The sequence below is a fragment of the Heteronotia binoei genome, chromosome 12 (assembly GCF_032191835.1).
Source record: "Heteronotia binoei isolate CCM8104 ecotype False Entrance Well chromosome 12, APGP_CSIRO_Hbin_v1, whole genome shotgun sequence".
NCBI lineage: Eukaryota > Metazoa > Chordata > Lepidosauria > Squamata > Gekkonidae > Heteronotia > Heteronotia binoei.
This window is the reverse complement of record NC_083234.1, coordinates 44977931-45001155: the sequence shown is the minus strand read 5'-3', so window position 1 is coordinate 45001155 and position 23225 is coordinate 44977931. Positions and strand designations below refer to the sequence as shown.

The 23225-nt window shown below is 44.7% G+C and overlaps 1 protein-coding gene across 5 annotated transcripts in view; it reads left to right on the top strand.

Moving 5' to 3' along the window:
- Window positions 1-23225, top strand: part of ANK1 (ankyrin 1) — a 228175-nt gene that overhangs the window by 69537 nt on the left and 135413 nt on the right. Inside the window, exon 1 of one of the 5 annotated variants that reach the window (XM_060251579.1) lies at window positions 20581-20722. The exons of the other annotated variants lie outside the window; for them this stretch is intronic. Within the exon in view, the coding sequence (XP_060107562.1) occupies window positions 20684-20722 (39 nt within the window). The 5' untranslated portion in view covers window positions 20581-20683. Of the gene's footprint in view, window positions 1-20580; window positions 20723-23225 lie in introns of those variants that run through there. 5 annotated transcript variants of the gene reach the window in all.

Below are 23225 nucleotides of genomic sequence, written 5' to 3'. Positions count from 1 at the left end.
TCTCTAACAAATTCAAAAGCATTTCTTAAGGTATGAGTAAGAAGTATTAGCAGTTCTAACTCCAAAACAGTTTGGGTTGTGGTTGGCTGTTTGATATTTATGCGTACATCCTTCTAGCAAAAGTTGAACCCTTGAAGAAAAACTGCAGGCCATGTACTGTTCCTGTTTGGCAACCAAGTGCACTGTTTGCTTCCACAATCTCTAAGAGGCCCCTTTTAAATTTGTTGGACATGATTTGCCTTCAAGAGGAATGGCACTGGCAGCAGCTTCAATGCTGGTGCTGCAGGTGCTCAAAGCTTGTTGGTTTTGATCACTACATTTTAATCTCTTGAACTGTGTCATTCTCCATGACAGGGAATAAAACAGATGGATATCCCTGAGACCCATAGTATGATCACAATCACTCAGTTGTACTGTTTTCATTATTAAATCCAGAGCCAGATAAACAGATAATTCATACCTAATGACTAGTTCAGTTCAGTTTGCTTTATTACGGTCCATGACTAAATACACAGCCAGTTTGGTGTAATGGTTAAGTGTGCGGACTCTTATCTGGGAGAACCGGGTTTGATTCCCCACTCCTCCACTTGCACCTGCTAGCATGGCCTTGGGTCCGCCATAGCTCTGGCAGAGGTTGTCCTTGAAAGGGCAGCTGCTGTGAGAGCCCTCTCCAGCCCCACCCACCTCACAGAGTGTCTGTTGTGGGGGAGGAAGGTAAAGGAGATTGTGAGCCGCTCTGAGACTCTTCGGAGTGGAGGGCGGGATAGAAATCCAATATCATCTTCTTCATCTTCTAAATATCTTCACAATGCAGGCCAACAACAACCACATAAAAATTGTAAAAATCAAGATGGACCTAAATAGGTGAAACCTAAGATATTTAAAAAATAAATGTGAAAATAAAATATAGGACATTAGTATGAATAATGAGATATGACAAATAATACAGTAGTGGTCAAACATCTTCTAGCTTAATAAATATAGTACATATAATAAAAAATTTAAAAATTATACAGCTCCAGAAAAAATATTAACTAGAATACACTGGTTAAAATTATTATCTGTTACCTCGACATTAACTTGTAAGAACCATAAAATGCAATTTGATTGCATGGGAACAAAATTTGGCAACTTTATGTATGGTCTCTGTATTTATATCAGTTTCAGTAGCATTTGTGATGGTATACAGAGTACTCAGGCATTTAAGAAAAGATAAAATACAAGCTTGGAAATATTCAAAGAACAGTCAGTTCAAGACCCCTTCTTTACATAATCCCCACGAATTCTCCTAGCTGCCACCATAAATTTGGCACAATTAATTGTGAATTGGGGGATAAAATCTGATAACAGCGTATTTCTGATTTTGAAATCAGAAAACCCGAGACATCCCTCCAACAAAGAATAAATGTACCTGGCTCGTATGCCAGGGTATAGGCCACACCCAAACAAAACATGGTCAATCGTTTCAACTTTATATGCACTACAAGGACAAACCCGCTCAGCCATAGGCACCTTTCCAAAGCGGCCCTCAACGACTGCTGAAGGAAATATATTGCAACGGGCCATAAAAAAAGGCCCTTCTGTGGGATGGTATTGTTACAGTTGAGAGATAGGGGGCTGGAGCTAACACATATCTCCTTTGAGGGGGAGCTAGATAATCTGGGACCTTGGCAATATCATTCTGTACCTAATGACTATTGGATACCCCAGAGTTTTTTATTCCTGGAGCCCATTTATTTTGTGGATTGAAACTGGAAGCAGGCTTCTCTCTTACAATGTCAGAGGTACAAATGCATTTCCATGACTTATCTGGGCTAGTTCAGTAAATGTGGACTTCTACTGTTATCTAGGGCCCTTTCACTTGTCAGGCAGGCTTCAGGGATGAGAGGAACTGTGGTTCCTGGGCAATGGCTATTCTCCTGGCTTTCCCCACACCTATCAGTTGTCACAAATCCTGATCAGTCCTACCATCATTTGGATAACATCACTGCCCATGTGCTGGTAGAAGAAGCCCCCCCTTCTTCTTGGGAACCAGTGCTGCATGCTGCGTCCATCCGCAAAGCTCCACAGAATGGACTGATGATGTATGCATCCAGAAGGTGGTTGAATTTGTCAGATCTGCTGCCTTGAAGAGGTTATTCTTCCTAATAGCAGGCAGAAATCTTCTCCATTAGTGTCATTGTTACAAGAGAGAAGCTGCAGTTGCTGAATGTCTCCCTGCTCCCCAGTTGTTCAAAGGTGCAGGATTGTCCTGGGAATCAGAAGACAGGAAACAGATCTGAAAACAAAGTGAATGCTCTCCACCATGGGTAAGTCATGTGCAGCGAGTTCACTATGAGCGGAATATGCACACGCAAAATGAGGCCACAGCCTACCAAATTTCTTATAGAGGATGCATACTTTTTTCTGAATTGAAATTGGAGGCACGCTTCTCTGTTAGTGCCAAAAATGTTTATTATTGGAGAGCACTGGAATATAATTAATTTGTCTTCAGAAGTTAAGCCCAGTCCCTCTTCCTGAGTGGAAAGAGGCAAACCCAGGACAGTGACTCATGCAGAGATGCATTGAGCAGCCTCCTGTAAGGCCAGGTAATTCTACTGCATCTCTGTTTTGGATGAGGTGGAACAATCCAATGCTATTTAATATAGAAATGTAGTAGAATTATTTTTCCCCAGTGGAGACTGATTGCCAGGAGGCAAGGGTAGAACAATGAATCATGCAGGCTTCACTAGAGATGGGCATATTGAACTATTTTTCATGGCACATAATTTGAAAATTACTAATCTGTGGGACAGGCTGTAGGGCTGTCAGTTTCTGAGATGCCATTTTTTTTTTGTTTTTATTTCTCCTTGGTGCATAGAATCCTGAACACACATTTAAGAAAAAGCCAGCAATATTACATCTTATGGGTTTATTTTTTTAATTTTTTACCTGCTACCTGCTAGTCTTGTTAGTTCTCTCCCTTTTTTATAAGTTGTAATAATTAATTGGCTCAAGAGCTGAGCTGAAATGTGGGAAAATTCATGTAGTCAAGACAATTTAGTTTATTTTCCCATTTCTCCTTACCAGGCTATAACAGAACCCCAACACCCTGCACCCACCTTGTTAGTTTCCATTTGTCCCCCAGCCCGCCTTGCATTGTTCTTGGCTACATGGTCATTGTGGGCTTGTGACTCAAATTTCAGAGTTTGAATCACAATGTTCCAAGTCTTACAGATATGTTGAACAAAGCAGGAGTCAAGTTGCACCTTTAAAACTAACCAATTTTTATGTTGTGGCATGAGTAGGCCAGTGCACGTTTCCTGAATCTTTAAAATCCCATGAGACTCTTGGTGGTGTTTCTGCAACAGTGTAATGCAGCTGCCTGGCTGAAATTACTTAATCACTTAAGGTGGTTAAGGTCTCTGTATGGCAAGAATTAAAACACACACTTATGCACGCATAACACGCAAAGGGCTTATGCTTGTCTCTCTTTTATGTTCTCTAGGAGAGGCTTCTTTGCTGCTGCTTCAGATCTAATTATTGATCAAGGGTGATGGTTTTGTGCCTTTTGGAACATCTTTTTGCTTTTGCCACTTAAAAAAAAAAGCAATTTATGCCTGGATGGGTGGGCGGGGGCTGTTTCTGGGAGATTAATGGGCAGCGACTCATTATCACAGGGAGAGGAGCCCTTGCTTCAAGGGTAGAGTAATGTTTAGAGCTGATTAAACTCTTGCTCTGCCTCTGCACAGCTGTTCTGGGCGCAGATGTTGGGCTCAGCAGGGGAGGAGTCCCACCAAGGATTGCTTTCAGCAGAAAGAAGGGACAAGCTCCTTTCACACAATGTCCCCGTGGCAACTGAAGCCCTTTTCAGGCATTTCATTTTGGTTCGCCAGTTGTGCGTACCAGAAATGTGTGCTACAGACAACCTTTCTGATATGTATGGTTGCCATTTTGTGTGCATGTTCTCCATGCTCGTACAAATTTGCTGCACGTGAATCAATTTTTTTGAGGGAACGTGTTTACACTCACCAGAGCTATAGGCGCCTGGAAAATATGCACATTGCTCCTTCACATGCAATGGTGATGATGGTGCATATTGGATTACATAGCACTTGCTTCTGTTATGCATGGTTAGAGCACCAAGACAGAACATCTGAAAAGACTTAAATGGAAGTGAAAGCAGTGCAAAGGCTGCAAGCTGTGCCCCTGATGTGTATGCATGTTCATTCGAAGGTGTGGAGAGGCTCCATGCGCTTATGAAAATGTGAATGTAGTATAGACTCCTCTTTTCACTGTTGGGAATCCTAAAAACACATGATGCACAGTTAGGATGAAAGAGCACCGTGTGCTTGTAGGGACTTTTTGCAGCTGTATGTACGTATATGTGTGCGCTGGGAGGGGGGAGGGTACATCCCTCTCCCCACTTTTTCAGTCTTCATGGAATGTTATGGGAGAAGAGCTGCTAGTAAAATTGGCTCAAAGGTAATTTCCCAGTCATTGTGAGTCATGTTGCAAAAAGGCTTGGCACTGAAGGATTGGGCTTCTGAGTGTGTGGCGAGTCCCTCTACCGTGAGGAAAAGAAGTATTTTGAAAAAAAGACCTTAGAACACTGAGCATGTGCAGAGTACTTTCTGTTGGGGAAGGGGATGTTTCCTCATCTATCTCCCCCCCATCACGACCAAGTCAAGCTGACTTCTGGTGACCTCCAGTGGGGCTTGAAGGCAAGAGATGTTCAGAGGTGGCTTGTCATCTCCTGCCTCTGTGTCATGACCCTGGTATTCCTTGAAGGTCTCCCATCCAAGTACTTGCTGGGACAGACCCTGCTTAGCTTCCAAGATCGGACGAGATTGGGTTTGCCTGGGCTATCCAAGTCAGGGCGTTTCCTCATCTATGTTGAGACAGATGGGATATGGTATGGAATCTGGTATCATGTCTGCCACCTTCAAACTGGTGAGGTTCATGGAAGCTGGCAATGTCTCTAGTTCTCCAAGCATCACAAATGCATACTAGAAGCCAGTAGCCAAAGAACCAGCTAGTTAGATAAAGTCAAGGTGAGCAACTTGCCCCAGTCCCTTTCTTTCCCTTAGCTTTTTAGCCTTATATACTTGTTTACAGGGCTTTTTTGAGTAGAAAAAGCCCAGCAGGAACTAATTTGCATTATTATGTAACACCTCCTGATGTCACCATTGTTTCACAACCGGTTTTTGGTAGAAAAAGCCCAGCAGGAACTCATTTGCATATTAGGCCACACACCCCCTGACACCAAGCCAGCCAGGACTGCGTTCCTGTGCGTTTTTGCTCAAATAAAAGCCCTGCTTGTTTAGGCTTGTATTGCTGGCATTATTTATAATCTGGGTTAGCTGCATTCTCCAGAAGATGGTTAAAGTTGCCTGGAACAATGTTGGAGCAATTAGCATAAAAGCCTAAAGCAGTTGCAGAAATCAATAAAAGCAGCATGATAAACATATGATAAAAAATTCACCAACTGTAGCGGGGTTTTTTGGACATCTGACCGCACCCCAAGATGTGGTTGTAAAAAAGTTTTTAAGCACAGTAAATGAGGAATCACACAAAAAAAAATCCCCATGCCTGGGCAGATCAAAAGGTTTATACGTGATGCCAGGCAGAGTGCTGTCAGGAGGGCATTCCAGAACCCTAGTGCCACCACAGAAGATCCAATTGCCTCCAGTGGCCTCTTTACCAGCCGGCAGATTTTTGTGATAAAAGAAGCGCTAATTGGCAGAAAGTCTCTTGCCAGGGTTTAGGACAGCAGGGGAGGTGGGGAGGGGGTTGGAAGCATTTATTTTGTTTTGCTAATTCTATCTGGCTGCAATTTGTAATGTTTTAAACCAAAAGCAAAAGTAGGGTATAAATGTTTAACTAAATTATGGATTAACAAGCCTGTGCCTTCTTTGCTCCTTGCCTACTTCCTGAGAATAGTTGCTAGCACAACTTAACAGTAGTGCTCAGTCACTTTTTGAATGCTGTATAACGTCTTTATTTTGTCCTCTTTAATTAGCCCCCTTTCCCTTCAATCTTCTGTCCCTTTCTTCTGGCCTCCCCCTCCCCCCACAACCCCGGAACTGCTCTTGTTTCACATTTCTCTGCCCTTGAACTGCTGCTGTTTCTGTACCCTTTAGCCTCACTGTTTCTGAGCATTCTTACAGGATGGGATCTTCTTGCAGTCCTTAACCTGCCATCTCTTGAGATTTTAGTCTCAGCCAAACTGGCAACTTTCCTTTGCTTTAAAGAAGTTGGACTGTAAGATATTTAGTTTCCTGAGCAACCACCTCAGGCCAGCTCCACTGCCACAAGCTCTGTGGCATGCAATATAGATGGCAACTGATCCTATGATACCATTATATGTGGCCTGTGGGACAAGCAAAGCCTGTACTGTGACAGGTCAGGGGACCCATGCTCCACAATTGTACTGACCCTTACCGTGTTCTAAGAGGTCATCTTTTCCTCCCAAGTCCAATTCAAGAAATATCTGGGGACTTTGGGGGTGGAATCAGGAGACATTGGGGGTGGAGCTAGGAGCAAGGTTGTGACAAGCATAATTGAACTCCAAAGAGAGTTCTGGCCATCACATTTAAAGAGACAGCATGCCTTGTCTCCATTGGAAATAATGAAGGATAGGGGCACCTTCTTTGGGGGTTCATAGAATTGGACTACCTGGTCCAAACTTTTTGAAACATGGAGGATGTTTTGAGGAGAGTCACTGGATGCTATGCTGAAAATTAGGCGCTTCTAGCTCAAAATGCAGCCCTCCCAGAGCCCCAGATACCTGCAGATCAATTCTACATTATTCCCTATGGGAATCAGTCTCCATAGGGAATAATGGAGTGCCCAGCAGACATTTTCCTCCGCTCTCCTGCTTTCTAATGACCCTGAAGCAGGGGGTGGGCCTCCAAACCAGGTGATCTCCTGCCCCCACATGGGGATTGGGAACCCTACAAGCAAATCTTCTCCAGCATTGGTGTCAACCTGTAATCAGGAAGTTTGTGTATAAGGAAATGGCTCTTTGCTGGCTGCCTGACTCATTTGGAAATTCATTTTTTCCATTAATGTTACTAAAAGTGAGAGTTCTGGCTCCTGATGAAATAGCCAGAAACAAATATACGAAGGCTTCTGTTGGCAGTAGGAAGATGTTAGAAAGGGAGCCAGGAGGATGTAAGGAAAAAGCCCCAGCAGTTGCATCTTTCCAAATTCATTGGAAACTTGATGCATACCACATAGAAGTCCCAGTTTGTTAGGTTCTTGGGTTGGGAATAGCAAAGGCACCCTTCCTTCTAGATTGTCACACCTGACAGCTACACACCCATGTTCTTACAGACTGAATTAAGAGGGCTGGACAGAATGATGGAGTTTTATGGTCTATTGCTGGCTTTTCAACCTGACAAGCAAGGGAAAGGACTGGCGGCAGGGCTTTCATTCCCCCCTGCATCCACCTCCCCCATCATTTCTTCTTTCCCTCCCCTGGCAGTCCCCATAGCCTTCCCTCTTTCTTCTCCTATCCACCCCCAGTACCCCCAGTCATATTTGTCTGCAAACGACTTCCTTTAGATTTGTAGAGAAATCTCCCCTATCTGTCCCTAGACCCATTTTGTGGGTCTGTTCATCCACAATCTATGGCCCAGTTCAGAATTAAATATATTATGATAACTGAATTGAACTCCATGTAGGATGCTGGGGAGCATTTAACCACTGAGGACTGTGGCTGCTGAGTCTTGCTCGTGGCTTTCCCTGTGGCCCTGGGCTGGGCAACTGTTGGAAACAGGCAGCTGGGCTAGCTAGACAGTGGTCTGATCCAGTATGGCTACCCTAATGTTTGTAACAGTGTTCGTGTGGGGGAGGGGGGACTGCTTCGGTTTGTCCATGTGTATGATCAACATGCAGAGCATATTTTCACCCTTTCTGGACTTGGGCTTTTGAAGTTGCCTTATACTGAGTGAAACCATTAGCCTGACTAGGTCTTAGCCCACCAGGGTCTTAGCAGAGGTTTTACCTCACACCTCTTATCCAAGACCACTTTTCACCCTTTCTGGATTTGGACTTTTGAAGTTGCTTTATACTGAGTGAAACCATTAGTCTGACTCGGTCTTAGCCCACCAGGGTGTTAGCAGAGGTTTTACCTCACACCTCTTATCCAAGACCACTTTTAACCAGAAATGCCAGAGACTGATGATTTATCAGTGGACACAGACACTGCCCTGTTGTAGCAATGAACAGTATACTGTTTTTTTCAGGTCACCAGTATTGCTTCCACCTATGTGAGTTGAGAGCTCCTAGTTCATATTTCACCTCTTTCATGAAGTCACTAGGTGACCTTATGCAAGCTGTTCTTTGCTAGCCTCAGGCTTCTTAGCTGCAAAATGGGATTTTTAAAAAATTGATCAGTCTCAATGGTAGTATGTTATGATTACTGTAAATGAAACACTTGGATGTCCGAAATCCTTGGAAGGACAATATAATTCTTTATATAATTTATACAGTGCTGCAGATTACAACTTCTCTTGTTTTACATAATTTGGACACATTGGGCAGAATTTTGAGCTTTAAATTTAGTATGAAGCAATTTATAGGGTTGCCATAAGTTGGATGGGTATATAGGAGAACACTCCGTGAGTGCTTTAATTAATATATATTTTAAACAATATTTGGCTCTTCAAAGGAAGCTAAGGACAAAGAGAAATGTGGAGCCATGCTTGATCCTTGGAGATAGCAGAGGAGAGCCAAATTGAAACTGTATCCCTTGGTGAGCTGCCCGAAGAAGGATTCTCTGAAAGTGGACAGAAGCAGCAGTCCAGTTGCAGCCACACCAGTTTGGGAACTACAATCACACCTGCATTGGTGAATTGGACTTCAGGAAGTCTTACAAACAAAGAAAAACGTATATTGTTAAATGGACTGTGAAATAATTTCAAATTAATGTGGAAATATTGTGATTTAAAATATTGTTTTCAATATATATATTAGTTAAAGCTCTCACGGAGTGTTCTCCTATATACCTTACTCATACCCATGAGCTCTCTAGTTTCACATAAGTTGGATGGGACCTGATGATACTTCGCGTAGATATGAAGCAGTGAAAAATATTTGTGGTTTTGTTGTGTAGTTTTCTTTGCATGCAAAAGTTCTTGGGTAAAAAAATATCCCTGGTATCTCTATATTTATCTTTAATAATAATTTTCAGTGTTTAATATAGTGCTTTCAAGTGTTCAAGGTGCTTTGCAGCTATTAACTTTTAATCCTCACAACAACCCTGTGAAGTAGGTCAGTATTATTACTAACAACTGTATATTGCGGATAGGAGGGATGCAGATGGTGGCTTGCTTAAGGCCCCCAAGTGAAATATGAACGAGGAGGGGCTTCATGATTGATAGCTGTCTTAGCTGTAAACACTATATTGTTTTTAGACTGCTCTTCAGGAAGAAAAATTCACAAAGTGGTGAGACTCTAGCAGAAAGAATCTCTGGAAGGCTTTTGCTCTTGCAGAGTCAGCGGAGGTTCAGTGGACTTGTTACAAGGCTTTTTCACATGTTCACAGCCCTGAATATAATTCCTGCTATGGCTTTGAAAAATTAATTATGTCTAAGTACTTGTAACTGCATTTGCTTGTGTCTCTATTCTTGCTTTTTTGCATTTCCTAAGCCTTTCTCTCCCCCCTCCCCCGCTAAAACTGAGATCCATGAATTCCTTGGGGGCCAGGATCTGTCGCTTCCCTTTGCTTCTGCAACCTAAATAGTGCTGAGCACATTTAACGATGCCATGCAAACAAGTCAAGCTTGCCTCGTCTGATCTGACACCAGGTTGTGGCTGGATCTGGCTTTGTGACCATGAGAGATAAACAGCAGTGATGGATTGAGAACCTGCAGGGCGATTCAGCTTTTTAGAAGTCAGGGAGAGGAAATAAAGCAGTGCACCGACTCACTCAGGGGAACAACCTGCAAAACAGGAAGCAGAATAAACAGAAATCTTGGCCAGTGATGATGGGATGGGACTTTGCAATGCGGCACAGCGCTCAAGCCAAGCTGTGGTATGTGGAGAGCAGCTGGTGCAGAGCTGCCGCTTTGCCATTAGAGGGAAGTGTTGAATTTTCTTGGTCCTGGGAAAATTACATGGAGTTAGGACAGAATGCTGAGATCAGGATCTGCTTCTGCACAGCAAAGAACTGCTTGGTCCACAACAGAGCCACTAGATTATCGGCTAACAGAGAATGGAGTTGTGAGAGCTTGTTTGAATGGCCTGGTCTGGCATGTTGGACAGTTAACTGAGGATGATCATTTCAACTGGGGGTGGGGTGGGGGGGAGGTAATATGTGTCAGAAGCTGTGCATTTCCCAGTAGGGTTGTTGAGTCCCCCTGACTGCAGGTGAAGGAGAGGAAGTAGACTTGCAATCTCCAGATTAGGAAAGTCTTGGAGATTTGGGGGGGAGGGGGGAGCCTGGGGAGGATAGGACCCTCAGTGGGATACAATGCCATAGATTCCACCCTCTAAAACTTCCATTTTCTTCTGGGGAACTGATCTCTATTCTAGAGGTGAACCATCTCCAGGGGATCCCCAGGTCCCACCTGGAAGCTGGCATCCCTTTTATGCAGAAAGGAGAACACAAAGAAAGATGGGCATGTCCTTAGGGCTTGAAGTGAATGGCTTTACATTTAGAGTCACGTGTTCATGGGTAAGTTTGTTTTTATTTTGGTGAACACCTAAGGCAGGCAACTCCCAATATGCAGGACAGACATTTGTCTGGCTGAAAAGGAAAGGTAGCCAATCTCCAGGTGGGGCCTGGAGACCTTCTAGAATGGCAGTTGATCTCCATACTATAGAGATCAGTTCCCCTAGATTAAATGGCTGCCTTGGAAGGTGGACTTTAGGGTTGCCAATTCCTAGCTGGGACAGAGATCCGAAGCAGCACTTCCATGTGTAGGTTCATCTCAAACGTCCTTCTAAAAGCTATAGTAACTCACACCACTGTAATCACAAAAGTTATAGCTTTAACATATCAAAATATATTTATTGAAAATGAAACAAGGCACTTCAAAAAAGATCCATAGTTTCATTTTTTCACAGGTAACCTGTCTGGAACTGTGAAAAGCTGAAACTGTGGATCTTTTTTTGAAGTGCCTTGTCATAAGCCTAGGAGGCGAAAATGGGTTCTGAACATTCCAGAAATCTCATTTAGGTCTTATAAAATTAAAAATGGAAATATAAAAATGGAAATATACTGCACATCTTAGATTCATTCTTGACTGGCTGATCTTCACCTGTTCCTTTTGGTGTTCTGGAGGTGGTCCTTCATTGTGTTTCCTTCGCAGGAGTCTAGACTGGCAATCGGGCCTGGAGACCAACCCCTATGAGAATGGGGACTTGGGAATGTTCAGTCCGGTCGAGGGGGGACATGATTGCTCTCTAAGTATTTGAAGGGCTGTCACTTAGAGGAGGGCAAGGAGCTGTTCCTGTTGGCAGCAGAGGATAGGACTCACAATAATGGGTTTAAATTAAGGGTGGGAAGCTACCGGCTGGATATTAGGAAAAACCGGCAGTCTTTAAGCAGCAGCTGGACAAACACTTGTTAGGGATGCTAGGCTGATCCTGCTTGAGCAGGGGGTTAGACTAAATGGCCTTTATGCCCCCTTCCAACTGTCTGATTCTATTATTCTAATCCTAATGCAGGACCAGTTCTCTGCCGAAGCAATTAAGGCAAGTCTTTGAAGCTCTGGCAGTGCTGCTGGGCTGACTGTGTGAGAGAAAGTGATGGGTGTGATTGAGGCCTGTCATTGCCACCCAAACCAGAACAGTCATCGGGATTCCAAGGCAACCCCTGAAGCGGGCGATGCCAGGGGAGCTCAGTTTGCTCCTCGTGTATCTGGCTAAGTACAGCCTTCATTCCTTTTACACACAACGCCACTCTTTGTTTGCTGACTCACCAACAACAACACAGGTAGCTGTTTCTTCTGCTCCCCCACCCAAAAAAGCACTCAGGCCAAAAAGAATGCTAATCCTTGATGTGAGGCTAGAAGAAAGGATCAACTAGAGAAAACACTGAGCATTCCATGTTTGGAGCTCTCAAGGGCTTTCCTTTGTAAATAGCACTTGTAGGGATCCAACTCAGATTAGAACTGGGGTTAATTCTTTCCCTCTCACTCAGCTTTCTTCACCTGAAGCAGTCCTATAGTGGTCCTTCTGAAGAAGGAATATAGGACATTTACAGATAGGGTTGCCAGCCTCCAGGTGGGGCCTGGAGATCTCACACTTTTACAACTGATCTCCAGTTGGCAGAGATCAGCTGCCCTGGAAAGAAGGGTGGACTCTGTGGTATTATACCATGCTGAAGCCCCTCCATTCGCCAACCCTGCCCTCTCCAAAATCCATCTCCAACACAGGCCTGGCAATCCTATTTACAGATTTGCTGAACAAGACAAATAGTGACTCCCAGGGCTTTCTTTGCAGATTAGTCCACACCCCCTGATGTCACCATTGTTTCACACGGGGTTTGGGGGTAGAAAAAGCCCAGCAGGAACTCATTTGCATATTAGGGCACACCTCCTGATGCCAAGCTACCTGGAACTGTGTTCCTGTGTGCTCTTGCTCCAAAAAAGCCCTGGAACCTCTACAGGAATGCTTTAGGTGAGGAAATTAACACAGGGGCAAGGGTTGTGACACCCGCTGTCTAATAGTGTCCCCACTAGGCTACTGTTTACCAAGAAAAACTGCTGGGGAAGGGGAAACCAAATGTGGAACTCCCCAGTATCTTATTTAATTAGACCAAGGGTCCCCAAAATGGTGTCTGTGTGTGCCTTGGAACCCACCAACATCTTTCCTGATACCTGCCATGTGCTTTTAGAAAGTGGGTGGGGCAAATTGGGGATTGGCTGTGCAGATTAAAAGGCATTCTGTTAAACAGAGCTTCTACTTGAAATGTTGAAGAGTTACTGTTATATATAACCTTGCTCTGACATTTTGTGGTTGGCTCTGCCTCCTGCGGTAGCCATTTTGTGGTGGGCTTCACTTTCTCTGGCAGCCATTTTGTGACTGTGACTTCTGTCCTGTGTCAGAGTTCCAAAGGTGGCCACAGGCTCAAAAAGACCCCTGAATTAGACCTATAAGGAATTACAGGCACTAGGGGGTTGCCACTCAAAATGGCAGTCCTGACTAGAGGTTTCCCCTTCTTAAAAACGCCTTGCACAAAAATATCCTATGTCCTGACATTGTGTTCTTTGTCTCCCCACCTCCTCTGAGCATCATTGGCTTCTCTGGGTGGGGTGCATCCCCAAAATTAACAAACTGTCTGTAAAAGCAGTCACAACTGCCGTCTCCATTTGACAAAGGGTCACACAGGCCTTGAGGGTTTGTCATCCTTGAAGTGTGTGGTTGATGCTGTAGTTAAAAACAGGAGAGGTGATGAGCATTCCAAGTGCTGCGCTCAGCGTCTTGAAGCTGATAAATGTGTCTGCCTTATGAAAGAGGGAGTAATTCTCATGAACCTTCTCTTATCGGCCCAGTACAGATTCTTAGGGAGAGGTGGGGATGCCAGACACTGGCATTGATCTGAGCGGAAAGAAGGCGGGTATCTTGGGACCCATTACTTTTTGTAAGGTCTGTATGCTCAGATAAATTCATTTTTTTGTTTTATTTAGGAATTTTTCACCGCCATCTTAAATACTCGAGGAATGTGAAACACAGTAGTAGTAGTTGTTATAAGTTTCTGAGAACTGGATGTGCTGGGTGTTTTGTGACTTTTAATTAATTGCTTCAGTCATGGCTATTTGGGATCCAAAAGGGCTTATGCTATTTAGTAAAATTTCTCTTGAATCAAGGCCAGTCCAAGGCATTTTGGTACCTGAGGTAGAAAATCAAAACGCTTTTATGTCATTTTCCTAAGTCATGGAGCACAATCCACTAGAAAGTTGTTTTGTTTTATATTTTTGCTTTACATTAAATTTCATTTTAATTCATGAGAGTCATTTTTAAATCTCATAGCCAGTGTGAGGTAGTAATTAGAGTGGTGGGCCAGGACTTGGGAGACCCAGGGTTGCCATGGAGCTTCACTAGATGACCTTGGGCCGGTTACTGTCTACTATGACAGTATATAAACTACCTCAAAAGGTTGTTGTGAACAGGGCTTTTTTTCTGGAAAAAGTTGTGCTGGAACTCTCAAGAGGGAAATGAAGGAGAAACACATGGGAGCCCCTCATGAACTCTGAAACATTTTTTTGAGAATTTTGTTTCCACAAAGAGGTTTTGGAATTCTGTTCCACTGTGCTCCCCCAGAAAAAAAACACCTTGTTGTGGGGATAAAATAGGATTGGAGAACCATATGACAAATTGTTCAGGATCCCCAGTGGAGAGCAAAGCTGGGCATTAACACTGACATTTATTTATTTATTTTTATTATATTTATATCCCACCCTCTCCTGATGGGATCAGAGTGGCTAACAGCAGTTGAAACAGCATTAAATTGAATTGTTTCAATAAAATCGCATAAAAGCATGAAAACATCTCAAACATATACGATTCTAATTCCTAGATGGCGATATCATTAGTTCTTCATTAGCGCTATTTACCATGATGCTATTGGATGTTGTTTAGCGCATTACATTTCTGTTTGGGTTGGGTTAAGATATTAATGCTGTGGAGTGGTGAAGTACTGGTTGCCACCATTAGATGTTAAACAATTCTGCCTTACAGGACCTGCGGAACAGAAATTAATGATTATTTTTTTTGCTAGACTTGTATTCTGTTCCCATCTTCATTTTTATCCTTGTAACGGCCTTGTGATGTAAGTGACTGTCCTAGGTCACACGGTGAGTTTCTTGGTTGACTTGGGAATTTGAACCCAGCTCTACCTAGTCCTTACTCTAACACTGCCTTACTCTAACACTGTATCGTCCTTTGCAGTACATACCATAACGTAACCTTGTATTTTTTAAAATTATCCTGCAGTGAATCATTTTCCAGTTTATCTTCCTCACAAGTACTGACTAATGCATGAGAGGCCTACACACATTTAGCTCCTACAGAGCACAATATGTTTGTCATGCCACTATTTTGAAGCCTGTTAAACGATTCACAAAATTTTGGGTTTAGGTGGATTTCATCTTGGGATAATTGGGGGAAAACATCCTTTTTGTGGAGTAGAAAAATTGCTGTCCTTAGATAAGTATTTGAGGAGTAAATCCCAAGGGCCGGGCTAATTATAGTCTACATTTTCTCTGAGAACATCCCCAAGTCAAGGGGGAGAGGTATGTTTCTGAAGTACGGAGTCTCCTAGACATGCTTAGCCCCAGCTTGAATCAGGACCACAGCATGTGCCTTCCTCCAGCATCATTTCACTGAACAGAAATGACCTCAGGGGGCACTGCTTGCCCCATTGTAGAAACAATATGTAGATCATCAGTATATGTGCTGCCCCCAACAGGGTAAACAGCAAATTCTGAAGCTATTTCAGGTGAAGAAAACTTCTGTGTGGGGAGGAGAGCACAGGATTTCATAATATGCCTATCCACCAGACCTGAGAAATCTCCAGGGCTGAGGAAACATAACTTGTGGTATGGTCTCTGCTAGGTTACCAGCCTCCAGGTGGGGCCTGGAGATCTGCTTTTACAACTGATCTCCAGCGCCCCTGGAGAAAATGTCTGCTTTGAAATGTGACTCCATGGCATTGTACCATGTTGAGGCCCCTCCTCTACCCAAACCCTGCCCTCTTCTGGCTTCACCCCCAAAGTCTCCCAAGTATTTTCCAACTCAGACCTGGCAACCCTAGTCTCTGTTTTGGCTTCCTCCCTTGTACTTAACATTTATGCAGCACTTTCTGAGGGTTCACAGTGTTGCATGTACATTAGCTCAGTAACTACTATTTCTGTCTTCCAGAGAAGAGGATGAAGCTACTTTATAAATGGCCAATTACTGGTTTATAATTGAATTTACTAGCAACATGCTTATCAAGTATGACAAGGAGAAATTCGGAGATAAGCCTGTGGCAGGAGGAGGGCATCAGTCTCAAGGCCAAGCTGTGTGTGATGTTGAAGTCTGTGTGGTTAGAATTCATCCTGAAAACAGCCACAAGAGTAGGCCAATGTCAGCAGTTCAATTACTATGGGAAGAATCTATCTCTCCCTCCACAGTGGTTTTTTAAAAAAATCTCAAGTCCCTGGAGTTGCTTTGAGGGGACAAATTCCTCTCTTTGTGCAGCCCCCACAAAAGTCAACATGAAAAGAGCCACATGTCTGCCTGCCCTGTAGCCTCAGACCTCTCTTTGCACTTCACCTGGAGGTTGTCTAATTTTTGTCTGGCCTTTGCTGTGAGATGGTGCTTCTCACACTCCAGAGTCCAAACAGTACAACCTAAATTTCGCAACATGTCTCTCTGCAGCTATCACACAGTAAATTTTTTCCTTGCTGCCTGGCATGGTGCGTTAGGGTTGCCAGTTCTGGGTTGGGAAATTCCTGGTATCCGGAGGACGGAACCTGGGGAGAGTAGGCGGTGAAAAGGGAGGGACTTCAGCAGAGTATAATGTCATAAAGTCCAACTTCCAAAGTAGCCATTTTCTCCAGGGGAACTGATCCTGTCATTTGGAGACCAGTTGTAATTCTGGGGATTTCTAGTCACCACCTGGAGGTTGGCAACTCTATAAGTGTGTGTGGGGGGGCGGGCAAAGAAGAGAGCTTTCCTTGACATGGTCTGGTTATCTGTATGAACTCTAAGGTCTCAGTCAGACATGCTTTAAAATCCAACATAGCCATGGATGCATGTTGAATCTTAAGCGCACATCCAGTTAGCAACATCTGGGAATGGTTGGTGAGTCACAGGCAACCCATCCTGCCCTGACTCAGTTCTGGTCTTATTTGACGTTCATAAAAGTCTGGTCCTAAATGCTTGAGGACAGGCCACAAATGAATGTTCCCTATCTGATCGCTCCAGCATCATCAAGCTGTCGCAACTTGAGTCCCCATCAATTCTGGGTCTGCACCATTTTGTTTTTAGTCTTAGCAATATGTGCTTAACTACATAATTGGCGAAAGGTGGCAGAGGTTCATGGGTGGCTCATACACCACAAGAGACACATTCTGAGCAACTGCAAATGCTTTTTTCAAGTTTAGAAGAAAAAGATATTGGATTTATATCCTGCCCTCCATTCCGAATTTCCGAGTCTCTGAGCGGCTCACAATCTCCTTTATCTTCTTCCCCCACAACAGACACCCTGTGAGGTGGTGGGGCTGAGAGGGCTCCCACAGCAGCTGCCCTTTAAAGGAAAACACCTGTGATAACTATGGCTAACCCAAGGCCATTCCAGCAGGTGCAAATGGAGGAGTGGGGAATCAAACCCGGTTCTGTCAGATAAGAGCCTGCACACTTAACCACTACATCAAACTGGCTCTCTTACTTTTTTATAGGTTGAGATTTGTGATTAACACATTGTTTAGTCCATGCTTCTAGAAGCGTATATGCATAAAATTGACATTGTTTATGTGCATGCACCAAGGCTTTTTTTTTTAAAAAAAAGAAAGAAAATGCACCAGGCCAGGCCTTCTGATTGTTCAATAATGGGACAGGCATGTGGCAAGGTGGATTAGAATCGGGATGGCTGATCAGGTAACTGCATTTCAAATAAGGACAGACAAAGCCAGCAGCACTTTGCTTTCGGGTTAAATGGTGTGTCTGACCGCCGCCTAAGTTAATTTTGTGCAGCAAGAGAGGATTCTGGCCCTTTACAGAACTTAGCAGAGTATTAAAAGAATCTCGGCAGTCATTTGCAAAGGGAAATTCTGAGAGCATCTGGTTCTGATCCATGGTATTCTGAACCATGTAGACTGCACTGGCAGTTTGAAAAAAGGTCCTTTTCCCCCTTGACATTAGTTCATGAGTAGCTAATGTTGTGTATTAGGCATTGCAAGAGGCCCGTTCATTTTGCTCACAAAGCCGAGAAGCAAAAGCTATCCCTAAGATTGGCCAGCATTCAAAAATGAGGAGAGGAGCTTAGAAGCTATAATATAGTGGATTCCACACATAGAAGAGGCGAGGTGATAGTGATAATCAGCTCTTTATTTGATACAGCATGGTAGGTGGCTGCTCTACAAAGACTGGAGAACTGGACTAACGGGGCCAACTATATACAGCTCAGGGTTCCAGCGCAAGCACGTTATTGGATCATTCAAACCAGCAGGGGCTGGTGATTGGTACAGGGCAGCAGGGATTTGAATCCTGCTGCCCATTGTTCCCAAGTCTCCATTTGCGTGGCTCCAATGAGCCAGGCAGGAACACCCAATTCAGTCTTCACTTGAGTCCACATACACAACAAAAGCAAAAAGGAGATTCACAATCAAGACAGATTCACTATAAACAAGGGAACTTGCAATGATTGCTTCTGCTGCTGTGTGAGCCTGGCTTTGCAATCTGAATAATGGCTGGATATGCCCAACAAAGCAGATGCTGGCTCAACATAACTTTGGCCCCTTCCCACCATGCTTCATGTAGGTGATCTGTTTTTTAAAAATAAGAAAGGCACATGCATTTTTATGTAATCATGTGTCACAATAATAATAATAATAATAATGATTATTAATATAGGATAGTTTTTTAGAAGCATAAAACTGCTTTGAGGATTTATGGGCTGGTGTGTGTGTGACCTGATGGGTGCCTGAAGACTATGCTCTTGATGTAGACTAGCAGAACCAGTTCCTAACCTGGAGGAAAAAGCAAAGTCAGTGGGTTTCTAAATCAACCGCAGTGCCCTAAAAGGTCTTTCCCCATGTTTTGGTGTGATTCATAGTTATTTTGGAGTACAGTGATTAGAACATTTGGTCATCTAGAGACCATTTGCTCCTTTCTTTGGCTTTATGATGACTAAAAAATACCCTCACTCACAGTGCAGAACACTGAGACTAGAGACAGAAAAAAGAGCAATATGAGAGAAGTTTGCTTTTCATAGTGTATTTTACATGCCTCTTGTTGCCAACCTCCAGGCGGTGGTATCTGCAGATCTCCTAGAATTACAGCTGATCTGCAGGCTAAGAGATCAGTTCCCCTGGAGAAAATGACTGCTTTGGAGGGTGGATTGTATGGCATCATATCCTGCTGAGGTCCTGCACCTCAACCAAACCCCACCCTCTCCAGGCTTCACCCCCATAGTCCAAAGACAGGTGAGCATACACCTCATGAGTAGCAATCCCCAAATTGTACCATTTCTACTTCTCTAAGAGGCCAGCAAAGAGGGCCTATTCCTCTGTTCATGCACTTTATCTAAAGCCCTTTTTGAAAATCCAGATGCTCTTGCCTTTGGAAAATCCCTGGTTGCTTGATTATTATACGTCCTTCATAAATTCTAATAGGCTAGGCATTACTTTCCTTTTGCAGAGTCAACGTTGGGCATTTGCCAACTGATGTCTTTACTAGCATCATGTTTAAGAGCATTGCTCTCTATGAGCCTTTTACTTCATATCTGTGACCAATCCCAAGTTGTACAATGGCGTGGCAGGACTTCTATGTTCTCTTCTTAGGGTTGCCAACCTTCAGGTGGTACCTGGAGAACTTCTGCTATTACAATTGATCTCTGGACAACCAAGATCAATTCCTCTGGTGAAAATGGCTGTTTTGGAGGATGGATTCTATAGCATTATACCCTGCTGGGATCACTCCACTCCCCAAACCCCACCCTCACTTAGCTCAACTCCCAAAATCTCCAGATATTTCCCAACAGAGCTGGCAACCCTCTCTCTTCTAGAAGTTCTGGATATGGAGAGTCTCTGAAATGTAGTCCTGGGCCCCACGGACCATAAGATAGTTTCAGAGGGTGGCAGTGTTGGACTGCAGTAGAGAAGCTAGATACAAGCCCAGTGGCACTTAGAGACCAACAAGGGGGAGGGGTAGTGATACCTGACAAAGGGAACTTTGCCTCTGGAATGGTCATGCCCCCCAAATCTTATGTGTTCTCTAAGGTTCTGCTGGACTCAAATCTAACTGATCTTAAGAGGTGTCCTGCTTTTCCACAGATTTGCTTCCCCTCCCCCTTTCTTTTTGCAGTGGGGAGGGAATAGAAGGGGGAGGAGTGCCATGGGGGGAAAGTGGTGCTAAATTTCCTAATCTCTGGTGATGCTGCAACCTCAGGCAGTGGATCTAGGAGCACCATCAAAGGTGGTGTAGTGGGGGAGAGACCCCTGAGTAGTGAGACAAAATCTGAGGACTTCTCCTGCACAAACCAATGGCATTGCACTGGAACAGCTGCTATTCATTACAATGCATTTGTGCAGGAGAACTTCCCCTCCGATTGCTCTTTAGCTGTTAATTAGTGAGAAGAGTGATGCTTTTGGGGCTGTTCCCCCCTTGGGCAGCCAAATCCTTTGGACCTGTTTGCTCCTGGCAGGGTTGTCAACTGCTCCCCCCTTTTTGCCATTCGCTGTGTGGCACTGGCACTGGCTGTGATGACCCATACCGCCATGGGTTGGCAGTCGGCAGCTTGTTGCTGGGAGGCAGGCAGCTATTAAATTTCCCTGCCTGACATAATAATGGGGAGAGGAAAAAAGGAACATATTCCATTAGCATCTGGCTCACCCTGCAGAGGCTGCACTGGCGGGAGGAAGGGAGTCTGTATTTTTAGACAGGATGCAATGCCACTTTCTGGCTCACCCAAAGGTGGGGAATAGCAAAGGCAGGAAGTGGGGAGAAGGAACTTGGGCTCAGATTTCGGCTCGAGTGCTGGGCTATGGCAGCACGGCAGTGCAAGTCCGGTCCAGACTCTACTGTGAGTATACAACCTGCTTCTGCTTCGTGCAAAATCTCTTCTCTGGTTTTAGCTTCTCCTGCCTCCCCAACAGCTCTGCTCTTGCCCGGGAAGCACCTTAATGTTAGAACCAGGCAGCAATAGCACTGCAGCCTGTGCTGCTCAGTGTCTGTATGTTGTGTGTGTGTGCACGCTCATGTGTTTCCATCTCCGAAGCTAGGGAAAACTCATAGGGCTGACTGCTGTGTTTAATGGGAGTCTCTCTCTTTTTGACATGGCGGACATGCTGGGCGACTCTTTCTTTTGAGCTGCTCATTTTTCTGGAGCAGTTCATTGCCTCTTGGATCTTATCAGTCACTGAGCCACAAAACAACACTTGAAAGTTCAGAGTTGTGATGTGGGGGGGGGGGGTCTTGACTGCTGATAGACAGTAGCTTAGCAAGCTGAATGCTGTACTGTGCTTGGCTCATGAGCGCCGAAATCCATTTCCACACTGCAATCTCCAGCTGTTTATTTCCCCACAAGTTCAGAGAGCCAAAAACTAGAGTCATTCTGCTTTCTCCACCATCACCACCCTGTGGGAAACCATGCTTGCTATTCCGGACAGAAATCCCGGTGCTGCTTGCAGCAGCTGTTTGCAGCACCCAGAGCAATCACATGTGGTAGGACTCTGCTGGCTGAGCTGTAAACTAAAGTAAGGATTGTGGATGGTCCAGGTGGGAGTGGGGGGCAGGGCATAGCTGGGTGGAAGATCTGAGGTTACAGGGGCAGTAATATCCGGTGAACCTGGAAACCTTTCCTCTGGAGCATGTGGACGGATTAACGCAAAATGCAGCTGTAGCCTGGCAGCCTTATACTTGCATCTTTTCCTGTTATTTACATGTCGTGAGAAGCAATGATTGGCAGAGACTTCCCATCATACATTCGATGCATGCTCACTGATTCTTTTTAAAATGCAAGATCATCAGACTTGGCAATATCTTTCATACAGTAATGAATTAACTTATGGAATCTACTGCCACAAGATGTGACCACCAACTAAGATGGCTTTAAAGGGAAACTAGACAAATCCCTAAAGCATAGGCCAAACGTTTGTCGCTATTAGCTCTGTTGGCTACATGGGGCCTTTCTGTTTAGAGGCACTATAGCTTTGCAAGCCAGATGCTGGAGCTCAATAATGGGGAATTTCTGGGGGCAATAATGGAGAGAGGCCTGGGCCTCCATGCCCAGCTTGTGGACTTTCTGTGAACATCTGGTTGGCCACTGTAGATAAGAGGATGCTGGATTAGGTGGGCCATCCAACAGTTCTGATCCAGCAGGGCTGGTATTGCATTCTTAATTTCATAATGTGTGAAGTGGTTCCTAAGGCATGTGAAAGAAAAGGTAGCTGGGGTGAATGGAGACCTGGGAGCAACTGAAGCATCACTATATATACCAGGGGTGGCCAAACTGTGGCTTGGGAACCACATGTGGCCCTTTCACACATATTGTGTGTCTCTTGAAGCCCCCTCTACCTCATTGGCTTGGAGAATGCATTTAAAGTTAAAGTTGATTTCTTTCCACTTCTCTTCCCTCCATCTGTATTCCTTCTTTCCTTCCCTCAAACAGCGGACATTCATGTCTTTCAGCTCTCAAACATCTGATGTTTATTCTATGTGGCTCTTATATTAAGCGAGTTTGGCCACCCCTGATATATACCTAAGTATTGTTCCATGGCCGGGCGGGTGGGCTCCCTCTGGGTGTCCTGCCCCCCCAGGGAAAGTGCACGCGCAATACATCGCCTCTCCTTTCCCGGTGTAGTGAATGCTGCGTGGTCACTGTCTGGCTATGCCTGGCAGATGGTCATTGCAATGGCCTCTCCTACATTACTGCATTCGTGGCAACACCTTCTCGCTGGTCCCCCCCGTTTTCACAGAGTTTGCCATGTTATGGTGCGATCGAATGTCCGGCGGTATAACCGGATGGGCAGGCTGGGCTCACCAACCTCGCCAGCCAAGAGAAGGAAAACTCTAACATCAAGCCCGGGCAGACAGAGCTCGTTAATGTAACACCTACCACCTGGAGGACTCGCTGCCGGCGTCCCGGCTTACTGGGCCATGGCAGATGACCCCATGGTGAAAGGGTGGAGCCAGTACTGCGCACACTGCACTTCACCTAAAAATTCCTCTGCGCAGGCCTGAGGGGTATCCACATCCACAACCCATAACATACCAAGTCCTGCAGCGATGGGCAAGGGGCGAAACAGCAGGTGGAAGATGCCACTGGAAGCCGCAGTCCCGATCCTGCATGTAGGCGGTTCAGGGTATTGGTCGCCTGATGCTGACCCGGGGACGAAAGCATTTTTCGGCAGCACCCTGAACGACCAAGCAGCCTTATTTAGGGACAGCACTGCTTGCTCCGTATGGAGAGTGGCCTAGAAAAGGTGGCCTAAATAAAGCTCGTCCCCCCCCACAGTTGGCTAGCCGCGGTCAACGGGCATCCTTACTTGCGGTCGAAAAATAACAACAAAGGCATGCACCTGCCT